At 36.3% G+C, this 13,780-nt stretch overlaps 1 protein-coding gene across 1 annotated transcript in view; it reads right to left on the bottom strand.

The window, feature by feature from the left end:
* LOC116507646 (xanthine dehydrogenase/oxidase-like) overlaps positions 1-13,780 on the bottom strand; it is a 54,840-nt gene that overhangs the window by 2,954 nt on the left and 38,106 nt on the right. Inside the window, 13 exon segments of the mRNA XM_032215941.1 lie at positions 1,376-1,564; positions 3,806-3,871; positions 4,526-4,640; positions 5,508-5,560; positions 6,695-6,769; positions 7,474-7,533; positions 7,535-7,603; positions 7,909-8,003; positions 8,950-9,035; positions 10,656-10,801; positions 11,489-11,680; positions 12,581-12,667; positions 13,172-13,259. Coding sequence (XP_032071832.1) covers positions 1,376-1,564; positions 3,806-3,871; positions 4,526-4,640; positions 5,508-5,560; positions 6,695-6,769; positions 7,474-7,533; positions 7,535-7,603; positions 7,909-8,003; positions 8,950-9,035; positions 10,656-10,801; positions 11,489-11,680; positions 12,581-12,667; positions 13,172-13,259 — 1,321 coding nt within the window.

A 13,780-nucleotide genomic window follows, 5' to 3' on the forward strand; every position in this document is an offset into this window, starting at 1 on the left:
GATTCTTTTCCTTTCACCCAGGGTTTAGTGCTGAACATTAGTCCTGTTCAAGTTTTTGTTCATGTCGTAAGAAGAGTCATGTTAGAATAAATAATCATCAATTCATTCCCCTCCCATGACAATGCTATAGTCTGAATCTAATGTCTTCCATCCATATGTTATACTGTATATATTGGGAGGTATGTGTCTGAAGAAGAAAGTCTGCTTTACACATATAGACTCATATTCTGATTATTCATGGAGCTACATTTCCTGGGAACATAGACTACTATAGCAAATTCTCTGCTTTCAAGATTTTTTTCACAACACATAATGAATCAACACAATCGAATAACTGCAATATGATGGAGGGGAAAATGAGTCCACTTTCACTTTTACAGACTCCCAATTGTGTAGGAAGAAGACAGATATATCTATCTGTTAGGGAATAACACTGCGTACCTCCAGGACCAATAAGCAGTGACATTTTTGATCTTGTTTAATTCAGGGTGTCAAACTCGCATCATCACATCATCGTCATGTGACGTATCACTTATGATTAGTGACCCTTCACTAAACCAGGGTGAGCGTGGCCAGTGTGTGATACATCCAGCCTGCAAGCCACAAGTTTGACACCCCTGGTTTAATTAGAAAAATTAGATTTGTAAAACACATTAGGCTAAGCTAAGCTCAAATGGAATTGTATGTGATTCAGCATGTTATTTGACCCTGATCATATTGAGCCATAGTATTGTTTAGCTGCTATTTACAGTATTGTGTTAAGCTGCATTTAGGATTTAAAGTGGTCTGTGCATTCAGCCAAAGAGTACTTAATTAGCGGAGAAACATTTACTATATACTAAAGTTTCTACAGCCAGTAACCCAAGTAAACAAAATGAGCAATTCCAGATCATCCTACAGTAAGGTCATTAAAATGTTTTAAAGTAAGGCAGTATAATATAGAAGAGATAAATAGAGTTGTTAAAACATAATATTTATATTCCTCAGTGTAATAGTACAAAAATCATTATGCTCTGATGCTCCAGCTAATAAGTTCTGACTTAGCTTTGACCTGTCCTATAAATACTAGACTGTTTTAGAATGGTGGATGGAAAGAAAAAATAAGTGGGGGGGGGAATTATAAAAGGAAAGGGAGAAAAAAGATATTCTTCAAAAGAACATAGAATTAATCCAATGGTATTCATTACCTAAAGTATATTTGATTGTATTCTGGTTACTTACTGAAACAATCAAAACAAGATCCCATGTTGCTAATTGTTATGAAATATCTGGAGTACAGGAGATATGAGAACAGTGTTCTGCCTTGCATATATGCTTAATAAATTAACATGTTAATTAACAAATGGAGAAATGTATTTCCCAATGAGATATTTACCTTAGATGAATAAATGGCTTTGCTGTTTGGACAATCCCGGAGAAGAGAAACATGGAACTCTGATGGAATGTCACCAAATGCAGGGATCTTGTACATTCCAGGCCCTCGTGTATACAAGTTGCCTTCAGGGGAATAGCGTAGCTCCTCCATGGTAAACAGCCCAATTCCTTGGACAAATGCTCCTTCAATCTAAAAATAAATAAATCAAGTCCAAATTTGTTTTTTCTTCCTTTCTTTTCCCCATCTTTTTGGTAACAATTAAAATATCAAATGCGTTTAGAGATTTAACACCCAAATATTGCACAGGTTTCTGCAGACATGCTTAGGCCAGCTTCCTAAATGCTTAATTATGACTGCAATCCCAGTCCCATTTTGGAAATAAGCCCCACTGGGTTCATTAAGACTGTGTGTAAACCTTATCATCAAATTAAGAAAACTGCTCAGTTCGAAGATTTCAGAGCCAGACTGCAATTATTTAGCAATTAAGAAAAACATTGTTTGCAGACAATTATATAAATCGCATTACATGATCGTTGCTTAAATGAGTGGCAAAGCAACGATTAAAATTATAATGAATATATTGCTTTACCATCTGTTGTAAGCCATGGTTTAAAATGTATGCTTGCTAATGCATTTGGACATTATACTGAATTGCATTAGCAATAAAAGCCAAATATCGGTGGTTCTCTGTTCAGGTATGGCCATGAAAGGAAGATCCAATTGGTCTCGTTCAGATGGTGAATCTGAAGTGCTTTTTCAGTAAGGTATTCAGATAACCCCCTCCCCTCTTCTTTGGGCCCTTTATTATGGTAAAATTGGCCTCTGTCCAGGTATCTAAATGCTCCAAGGAAGTCTGTTTTGTTGGAAGCTTTTGCACATGCAAAGTAAATGTTTGCAAGATCCTGACTCAAACACATTTTGTCTTACAGGCATATACATTTATCCTACAGACATTAACAATGAACGTGTGACTATTACAAGGAAACTTGTTATTTGAGTAAGATTAGCAGAAAAGATGATTTATTAGATGACATGCATGGGGAATTATTCAATTCAAGTGACACCTGAATGGGGCTTGTTTCCAAACTTCAAAATGTAGTTATTTTGAGTAATTCTATTGTAGTTATTTAGAAAACTGTCAGGTTTCCTAAATTTTGAACGTGGCTTGTTTGCCAAAATCATAGATAATATGCATCAATACCTGTCATACCTTGTAGAGACAGGTGAAGTTCATGAGGAGCCAGAGGCTCATGCTAAGACCTTGCTAATATTAGACCCAAAAATGGTTTATGTCATAGTGTAGATGAAAAGAAGCAATGATAATGAGTAGTTAAGAAGAAGAAACATAAATGTAAAAGTCCTTGTGAACAATGCTTATCTATAAGAAAAACATTTGCAGGTGAGGTTTGGAGTGTACCCAATATAATAAATGTAACCAAGTTAAGTGTTAATCAGTACCAGTTTTAATATTACCATATATTGAAGATTTGCCAGCTCAAGTGTTAGCTTCAACTAGATTATATGTCTAAAGCAGTGATCCCTAACCTTTCCATTGTAGTGAACCAGGGAGGGAGGTGAGATGGATTGCTTCCATGTGAGCAGCAGGCATGCGCACCCACCACTCTTGAGCAAACAGAACTTTACACATGAGCGAGTGTGAGCGCCTCTAAGTTATGAAAGTGAAGCTGTGTGTGTGTTTGCATGCTCAATACCCCCCCCCGAACCTGCACAGCCCCATTCCAAAAGGGATGAAGCCCAGTAATGGGCCACAGCCAGGGGGTGGAGGACCCCCTGGCTGTTATGTCAGAATAATTGGTTTGCGGCATGATATGGTGGCGCAGTGGTTAGGGTGCAGTACTGCAGGCCACTTCAGCTGACTCTTATCTGCAGTTCAGCAGTTCTAATCTCACCGGCTCAAGGTTGACTCAGCCTTCCATCCTTCTGAGGTGGGTGAAATGAGGACCCAGACTGTGGGGGCGATATGCTGACTCTGTAAACCACTTAGAGAGCGCTGAAAGCCCTATGAAGCGGTATATAAGTCTAACTGCTAACTGCTATTGCTATATTTGGTTGGTAGTACAGGAAGCCTCATAGTTGGCTACATATCTGAATTCAGTAATTTAGGTAAATTGCAACACAGGTTAAAATAGAAAGTTCAGTTTCTCCAAAACATGTGAGCATTTTCTGAAATGAATCTACACTGTAATGAACAAACCATTTTCCTTTTTCCAGCTGGCATAAAGATATGCATCATGTGCAAAACACTTGAAGGCTAACACAAACTGATAACAAATTAGCAGTTAACAGTTTCCTGTGTTAAAAGAGTTCATAGTACTGCTGCCTTTTGTTGATTATTAACCAATGTAATCTGTCTGTTTGTATACACATTTATTTTAGCTTCACAGAGTACAGACAACTTGCACTGCTTACCTGCCCTATATCTATAGCTGGATTCAGGCTGGTACCAACATCCATCACAATATCAGTGCGAAGATTCTAAATATTGAAACAAGTAAAGTCTGAGTAACCACAAGGCTAATCACATACTATTAGCTAGATATGCATATCCTTTGACTTGATGTTTTTATTTGTTTGTTCCATGAAAGAACAAAGTTTCATCTGAGCTGGATCTAATCAGGTCAAAATTCAGCATAGATGTTGATGTTGACAAGATAACTCTTAGTGTGACTTTAAGATCCCAATCTCAATGCAGTGCAGTGTAATGCAACACAATACGATGATTTAAAAAGTTATCCTGATTATAGAATTCATTGCTGAGAGATGCAGCCCTTTGGAGTTAAATGTCAGGATGGCCTTCACATTTGTAGAAATTCATCATCACTCCGAAATTAATGATTAAAACAAAATTAAAGAAATAGATTGTAAAGTTCCACTACAAATTGGAAATGTTTTTACCAATTTCACATCCAGATGAATCCACCAAAAGCAAAATATTCCAAGTGATTTTAAAAACAACAACTATCTAACCCTAGTTTTAAAAAAATAAGCACAGAGCAAAAGATTTACTAAAGTTCACACAATCTAAAGACAAAAATAACTTATCCATTAAATTTATTCCTAATTATTGTAGAATGTCACTCCATACATCAAAATGAAGAAGTGCTTTAGCTGGTTAGTAAGCCTGCTTACCTTATGGTCACCGGTCAGACAATCTATCTCAACCTCAGAACAAGAAACACCATAGGAGAAATAATGGAAAGGCTTTCCTTCATTCTTTGAGAAATCATACCCAGTATTAGGAATTCTTAACAGAAAGGGAACAAAAGGAGGAAAATATAAAATCATCAGAGAGATTATAAGGTACCAAAGGCAATGTATGAATCAATGTATGGACGTAGTCAATGCAAGGTTGGTTTGCAAGAATAAAAAAAGATGGAGAATATAGCGAACAGCTGGGAGTAAACTAGATTGTCTACATTTCATTTTCTTTTGCTCATGATAGCTTTGATCTCTTTGGCCTACAATTTCTTCTTATTGATATTATTTACACTGTTGCTTACCCCAAAAGAAAAGAGCATTAAGGATGTGTTTGTATGCATGTACAGATTTTATTATTATTGCAGGAAAATCACTAATTGTGATTTAGTCCAATGTTGTTATGTCAGAATATCTGAAAAATTACTAGACTAAACCAATACAGGTGGACCCTGAAGATCCAATCATTATACTTATTCATCATATTATCAAGGAAGATGTTTGCACTTCCAACCTGATCCCCAAACTCTGGAGGTCACATTGAGGGCCGGCATTGTTTCAGTTATTCCATGAAATAGCCGCACTTATTCCATTTCTTTGTTACAGCATTCTTCCTCCTCTCTCTCTGGCTCTCAGCCACAAAAACATTTAGCTGTTCTCTCTAATTCTTATGTATTATTTAGAGCATGCAAATATTGTGACTCAAGTCAAGACTGCAGCTTTGGATTTCAAGAACAAGTGGAGTTAACAAGCTTATTATGTTAGTAGAATGCGGATAAGAGACAACTCTGTCTCATCTTCTTTATTATAAGCCATTTTATAAAATTAACTACCTAAATCCCCAACATCAGAAATAATACCCAAATGCCAAACTTTATGACATTCTGCAGATCTTCTCTCTGATAGTTTCACTCACCTATAAAATCCTGTAGCTGATAAACTCACACAATCAAAATAGGCTGCTAACACCTAGTGAAAAAAGCATATAAAATCGTGTTAAGCTTTTCTCAAACTGGAATAGCTGTAATATCCTGGGGAGAATGGAAGTGTTTCATTGAGTAACACAAGTATTCATAAGCAAAACATTATGAACAAAAACTTTAAAAAAAACTTCTTCTCTAGTAAAGTTCAACTTTAAAAAACATAACAGACCTTTGCCCAAGATCAGCATAGAGCAAAGAGTGCTCTACGTGAAAGTGAATCTGATATTCTGAGGGTTGTACACAATTATCCTCCAGTTATTGCTCATCTCCAATTCCAAATAGCTGCAGTGAATGTGGGAAAATGCTGGGAACTATAATTCAACAGCATCTGATTTCTTTTTACCTAGAAGGGTGTCCCACAGAACTAAATGCAATTTCCTTCTGAATAGAAATGTACAGGAGTGCATTGCTAAATATTAAAGTGGGTTTTAATTGTGCTTTTATAGCTGCCAACTCAAAGCCATGGGCAACATTATTCTGCATTGATATTTTTACATGCTTTTAGACCAAATAGATGGCAACATCAGACTAACCATGGTTGATATAAAATCTAAGTTGCATTGTCTTTTATCAACACATGGATAGGGGACCATTTGTAAAGTCCAGAGTTATAGGCTAGCTGGGGGGATTTATTTATTTATTTTAAATTTGTTTGCCACCCATATCACTGCAATTGAAAAGTGGTGGGGAAACTGTTTCCATATCACATCAAGGAATCTGCATGGATGTATCATCAGGAATCAAGCCTGGTTAGAAGGCAACCTTACCATGCTGTAACAGGTAGAAATACAGGACAAGACACTTTTATCATCAGCATTCCTTGAATAGGGCACATCTTGTATAGACCACAATGACATGAGTTATCAGCATAAGAGCTAGAAAATTGTAGTAGTTGCCTCCCACAAAATTGTACTCATCTGGAAAAAGCCCCAGATTGGGGAAGGCTGCCAAATTACATTAATACAGAATCAAGATGAGATATGACAACAATACAATGCTATAGGTAGCAATTAAGAGAAAGCTGCTCAGAATGAATGAAAAGAATAATTAGCTAGCACACAGTATACAGGTAGAACATTTATTTTATTTAAACTTCAACTTGCACTCAATAAAAACATACCCAATCTTTCCATGATCCTTTTGGGTTAGCACATCTGAATGGCTCCAATCGTTCTAAGATGGTCTTGCAAGCATTCTAAGAAATAATCAGAATCAAGAAAAATTTGTACAATATAATCTCTATTGTGCCTGCAGATTGCAATTATGTCTACATAGCTTTATTTGTCTGAAAATGCCCTCAAAGGAAGAATAATGTAATGATCTAATTTATATTTAAAATTGCCAAGTCAGGTACTTTAAAGCAGCAAGTACACATATACTTAAAACAAAATTAGAATGCTCATTTTTACAGTGCAAACTAAATAAATTGTTTCTTGACTCGCAAGCCAGACTAACAGCAACAGTCAACTTTTCTAACTTTTATGGGACTGTACATCATAGATATGATCTCAGAATTGCAAACTTTGGCCATGGAAGCTAAAAAGTAGAATTTGATCCAACACATCTGGAGGATAATATGTTGTGGAAAGATACCACAGAGATACCTAAGAGTCATCTATTATTGTATCTTTGTTTATCTCAATTAAACATCAGTTAAAGCTTAATGGCCAGATATTATCAATCCAAATGTTGCTATTTTGATCAGCAATAGAATTACAGGGTCTAAGACACCAACATATAGATAATGGCACTCCATCACTTATTTAACAATTTTCTTTTATATTAAACTTGTATTAATGTACCACCTTTGGGGATGGGGGAAATGCAGCCAAGTCATTTGGAATAATGCCCTGCTACAAATTGATAGTTACAAAATTGTGTATAAGCAATATCCCTTACAGAAACAGCCATCCCATTGATATCAGCACTGACAGAAGCAGCTGTTGGTGATGTATTTGGCAACCGTATTGGTGCTTGTCTCACTTATATGGATGTTAGAGGTAGGGATTCCCAGAGTCTTGCTGGCAACCTACAAAGAGAGGTTCATTATTAAATGTTAGACTGGCCACAACCCAAAGAAACTGAACTTTATAAAAAGCTATTTCTTTCTTTTCTTAAAAATAAAAGCAAGGCACTCTGGCTCCCATCAGATATCAAATATAAGTTATAACACAGCAAGGGAAATAAAGGGGGTGGAATCTAGATTTTAATAGGTATTTACATGTCACGATATTTGCAGGATTTCAGAAGCTGTTATTATAAATAGATGTAGCTGAACAAATGATGTATAGATTAAAATAGCACAGAGCTTTTATAAACATATTCCTAATTTACCTGAATCATCTTGGTGTGCAGACCTTGACCCATCTCAGTCCCACCATGTGTGACCAACACTGAACCATCCGTGTAAACATGCACCAAGCACCAGCCTATCACAAAAATTAGAGAAATGAACTGTTAAGATCTACTTGAAATACTATTGTCCCTAGGCACATTTTTAACTATAGGCTTCCTCCTTTCATATGCTTTCATTAGGAATCAATCTAACTGATACCAAATTACTAACATTAGAAGCTCCATGGAATTTAATCATAGTTAGCACATCCAATATTCAACTCTACCTTCATCCAGACCATAATAACCATATTAGAAGAAGCATAGATACAAAAAAGACATAGAACCATATGTTATTTATAGAGCATCAGGGCTGAAACCTATGTGAAATTTAATCTATAGGTGCACTCATGAATAACTAGGCACCTGATTATTGAACTTGGACCACAATGTATAGCGAGATGGGACTATAAATAAAGAATGTATTAATGCAGCCGGGTTACTGACAAAAGGTGTTTCATATTCAACTAAAGCTAAAGAAAAGGTTTTTTACACAAATAAACATGCTATTAGTTTATGATTTATGAGCAGACAAAGTGGCCAGTTCCTTTAGCTAGTAGATATAGCAGCAGAAGGCTGGGCAGGGAACAGCAGCAAAGTATTGGCAGACAGAAGTGTGAATATCATGCCTCTAGTCTGCTGCTTTCAGGTATGATGGAACATGCTGTCTTTACATTAGTGCTGACTAGTGCCATCTGAGACAGGTAGCAGTATCTTTTGCTTCAACCAGAAAACTAAATGTTTTGGTCCAGCACTTTGGAAAATGAGCTCATAAAGATAGTTGCTGCCCTCAGCTGACATCCAGTCATTTTGAAGTTCAGATATAATCTGTTCTAATATAACTATATACATTTGGTGCAATCTCTATTAAAAAAACTATTTCAAAAGTTTGCAAATATATGAAGTATGGGAATTCTATTTTTATATGACGAAGCCCACCAGCGGCCCATAGGCTGTCTCAGTAAAAAATAAGATGCTTGCCAACCTGATTCAAAAAAGGAACGGTGAAGCTGATCCCAAACTTGGTAGGAATAATGGCTATGCCCCTCTTCTTCCAGCGATTCTGCCTGGGAAAACAAGAGTATCAAATTGGCATGCCTTCCCAAACGCATTCTCCCTAAGCAAGGCATTATTTTCCAAGATTGTATGCAAACCAAATCTAGCATCCAGTCAATAAATTTTATAAATAAGAAACATGATTGCCGATGGCAGCCTTGTAATACTGAATATAATGTTCAAAAGGATTCATCTAAAGTTTAAACCTGACAGTATACAAATCTAAATATATAAATTTATACCACATTTATACCACAGGGTGTTTTCCCCCTTTTTTTCCTTTGCATTTGAACTTGATTTATTTTTCTTTTTATCTTTGAAGTTTTGAAAGCTTTTGTCAGCATTTCATAGGGAACTGGAGTAATAAACCAATGCAGCGTATCTCATTTGATATATGATATTTTATTTTAAGCCCACAGTAGGTGTGATTCACTAATGATCAAACTCATAAAAGCTAGCTGCTTGAGGGAAAGAATAATTTGTACTCTATTTAGTCCTAAATACAAGACAAAATTCAAGGGGATCTAGCACTAGTAATACAAGAAATTCTCTACAGTAGTTGTACATTGCTTTCTTAGTGCCAGTTTGCTAGCCTTCTGAATCCTCCCTCTTCAGTCTCCACCTACTGGTCATAAGAATCCATATGAATCCAGCTTTATCCTTTAAACAATAAAAATGATTGAAAAACAGTTTTCTCTAGGAATCACATTAACAGTGTGAGTAGAGAATATATCCATTGGCAAGTTGCAGGTAATAAGGTCTAGGAGTGAGCTTGCAGGCCTCACTGGACCAAGGTTTTAAACTAACATAATTGCAAAATGTACCAGACATATTTCTAATGTCCTGACTTGTGTGCTGCTTTTTCTGCAAAGTGTGTAATTGTGTGTATATATTTAGAGCAGAAAGAATGAGATGGTGGGAAATGAGTAAGTGAAAGTAACAAATAGCTGAGAGCTTCAAATGTACACAGGTGTTTGCAGAGAGTGACAGTCAGTAAGAATGTAAGAAAGTACAAGGAGGTGAAATTATGGAATGTGTAGGTCAGTAAAAAAGAAGGTTTAAGAAACGTGGCTTGAGATGAGAATGGTGTCCTTTGCCAAATAGCAGTCCTTGTAGGACTTGCTGTCTGTCATTGGAACCCATTGCAATGGTTTAATAATGTAAGGTTTGTGCAATTTGTGCAATTGCATTGCTATGTTGGCTATTCATGTTCCAAATTGCTCATGAAACAATAAACCTCTTATCTTAAAGTAAGATTTATTGCTTGTGGCTTCCCTTTGTTTTGTATCGGAATATTTTTATGACATCAGCTACTCCAGTCTGTTTATAGCAGTTAATGAAAGGGGTGTCTTTGTGGTATGATATATCAATATATTTTTTCTGAATGGCTCAATCTAATGCAATATGATAATGCAGTATATTGTGCTCCTCCATATTTTTGTTCCGAATTACAACTTTGACAGAGATCCACGCATTTTTCCGCCAAACCCACTCATTTCAATTAGCAGATAATTTATTTCAGATAACTGGGTATAATGTTGCTACATAGCAACCTTCAGAATGAAAATAATCCATAACAGATAATTCCAACATTCAGTAAAATCAGAAATTGTAAAAAATAAGATACTCACTCGTTGAACTCCTTAATGTCTTTTCTTCTGGAATCATAGTTTGATTTTCTAAAGCATTCTTCCCAACATCTTTTCAAGGTGAACCCCTCAAGTTTTTGATCGAAATGAGTTAAATCACCTTCATTATACAGATTGATTTTTCGGACCTTTTCAGAACAAAACAGAAACAGACAGACTTCAGTTCTGAAATAACTGGGATTTTTTAAACAAGCAGAGCTTTAGCAACATATTGAACTCTAATCAGAAACTAATCCTTGTCTTGAGCAAAACACGTCCATCACCCCATCAATATTCAGTAGAATAAAGTAATGGGACACATAATTGCTATGATGCCTAATAAGATTTTTACATCCATCTAATGAAACAATCCAATTATCAGCATCAGTGATGAAATTGCATTCAGTGGAACTACATGAATGTATGCCTTGAAAGGCAGGTGAAAATAATGCTAACCAAGTTATAATAGATAGAAGATAAGGAGATGGTGTCTACAGAATGCCTGAGATCTAGCCTCAGTCCAGGAACACTGGAAAGATCTGGAGAGAAAACAAAGGTTTGGAATTCAAAAAGAGGAACATCAAGGAGAGATGCAGCACCAGCCTTTCACCAGACTTGCAGTTTCCAAAAAGGAATGCTGGTGATATAGACAAGGAGGAAATGATATCCAATTTGTTCCTTTTTTTTTCAGGCCAAAAGGAAGTACCAACTCCAAGAAAGAAATTATGGGCCACTGTTTTTACATAAAAGGGAACTGTGAAAGTTCTGATAAGTACAAGTGATTGGAGAGTATTATAACTTGCTTTCTGCAAAATTATATCTCGGTGAGCACATACCTCTTCTGCTGGCAGCCCACACTCCAAGGCTATGTCATTAATCCAGCACTCAGCAACCATCATTCCCTGGGGACCCCCAAATCCACGGAAGGCTGTGTTGGAGGCCAGATTTGTTTTACAGACTACACCGATACCTCTGATATTTGGGATGTTGTAGGAATTGTCCAAGTGAAGCACAGCTCTGTCCATAACCTTGGGGAATCAATTTAAACAAATTAATAAATTACATGTGGGGTTTGTTTGTTTGCTTGTTTTGCTTGCTGTTATTCCTGCATAAATAATTATAAACTGAATATTTTCTGCATACTATACATAAAATGGTAGAAAATGTATGGTATTATGTAGGCAAAAAAAAGCATCAAAGTTAAATCAAACTTATTATTTCATCATAACTTTATTGGTGAGCCTTTATTAAACACAAGCACTCTCTTCACTTTTGAATCTCAAATTCTTTTTGAGGTTTGCATCAGTTGGTATTCAGCAGGTTCTGATCAGTTCTGAAGAACCAGTAGCGGAAAATTTGAATATTTCGGAGAACCAGTAAATACCATCTCTGCCTGGCCCCACCCCCATCTATTATCTGCTTCCCGGGGCCCAGCTGATCAGGAGGAAATGGGGATTTTGCAGTAACCTTCCCCTGGAGTAGGGTGGGAATAGAGATTTCATAGTATCCTTCCCACCAAGCCACGCCACCAAGCCATGCCCACAGAACCAGTAGTAAAAACATTTGAATTCCACCACTGGTTTGCATCACAAGCAGCCTAGCCTAGATTCCCAAAATCTACATGGATTCCTGATATCACTGATTGCTGGAAGCCTAACACACCTGAATAATATTCAGCTTTTCTCGATATGTTGCATCAGACCCAATTTAGGGATCAAGACATCTCAACATCTGACTTTCTCATTGGTATCATTATGCCCTTGTCTGCATTATATAGTTATCATTGTGGCCATTCTAATCTAAGCTATCCTTGCTATTTCCCTATTCTACCAGAAAACTAGAATTCCATCGAATTCAAAAACTTGTTCATTCCTACAAACCCTGAAGTTGGTTCAAATGAATCAGAGTAGACAGTGATTTCCACTTACCCCGTGAGAAAGATCAATAGAATTTCCTCCATTGCTGTAATATGACACATCTAGGCTGGTAATCCTTCCATTTTTCTTAAAGCCAACCTGGGAAAAGTAGGTTGTAGAATTCAATTATTCCAGTCACAGATATTCTGATATTCATTTAACTTAGCCATTTTGTTTTGAAGGAGAGGTTTTCATGGAAGCTACTATTAGAGGACTATTTTTACACAAAAAAGACCATTTCTAGCTAATTGTCTAATGATCAAGGCACAAGGCTAGAGATTCGGATACCACAAGTTCTAGTCCTGCCTTAGGTGTGAAAGCTAGCTTTATGACTTTGAGCCAGTTGCTCTCTCACACAAAGTTATTGTGTAGGAAAAATGGGAGGAGAGCATACTAGGTATGCATTTTTCTATAAATATAAAAAGAGGGATAAAAAATCAATAAATAAAATAAAACATACATTTAGAATGAGATATATATTCATCCGTCTTATATCATATTACTTGCTCCTGAATGTGGACTGAACAGTGCACAGTTTCACTCATCATGAGTGTTTCACTCATCACAATGTAATCTTTTTAATACTCATATTAATATCTTTACCTTATACCGTGACCAAAATGGGTGTCTTCCACCAGAAATCAACATATCTTCATCTCGATCAAGCATGCATCTTACTGGGCAACCAGTCCTGTAGAATTAGGCTAGAATGAACCTACTGCAAAGGTGTCACGGTAACAATTTATATTAGAAAATAACACGGGAGCTCTTTTCTCAGTGGTTTCATTTGTGAATAAACCTTTTTTATTCTGACATTCCCTTAGCCATAGAGCACACATAGAGCCCCCCCCCCAGGCTACTACAAGTCCCACCCATATTTTCTAAAAGCACATTAAGTAAAAAAAAAAAACCAGAGAAAAAGAGAGAGTTCTAAAGATGTACGAAATCATCATATAATTGAAAAGACCAGGAAGGGGGAAAAAATAAAGTCTTTTTTCCAGATCTGGCATTGAAAAATGTTCTTTTGGTATTGAAAAAGATGTTCTTTTAGATTTATGAATCTAATTTTAAAAGGCACCAAACAGTATAATACAGTAATAAAATCTACAAATTGGCAATGAAAGAAAGTCTCTCCAGCATGATGTTGAAGGTGGCAGCCGTTTCCAATTTATAACAGAATTTTGCATTTCTATGTGACAAATAGAGGAGAGC

The sequence above is a fragment of the Thamnophis elegans genome, chromosome 4, assembly GCF_009769535.1.
Source record: "Thamnophis elegans isolate rThaEle1 chromosome 4, rThaEle1.pri, whole genome shotgun sequence".
NCBI classification, from domain to species: Eukaryota; Metazoa; Chordata; class Lepidosauria; order Squamata; family Colubridae; genus Thamnophis; species Thamnophis elegans.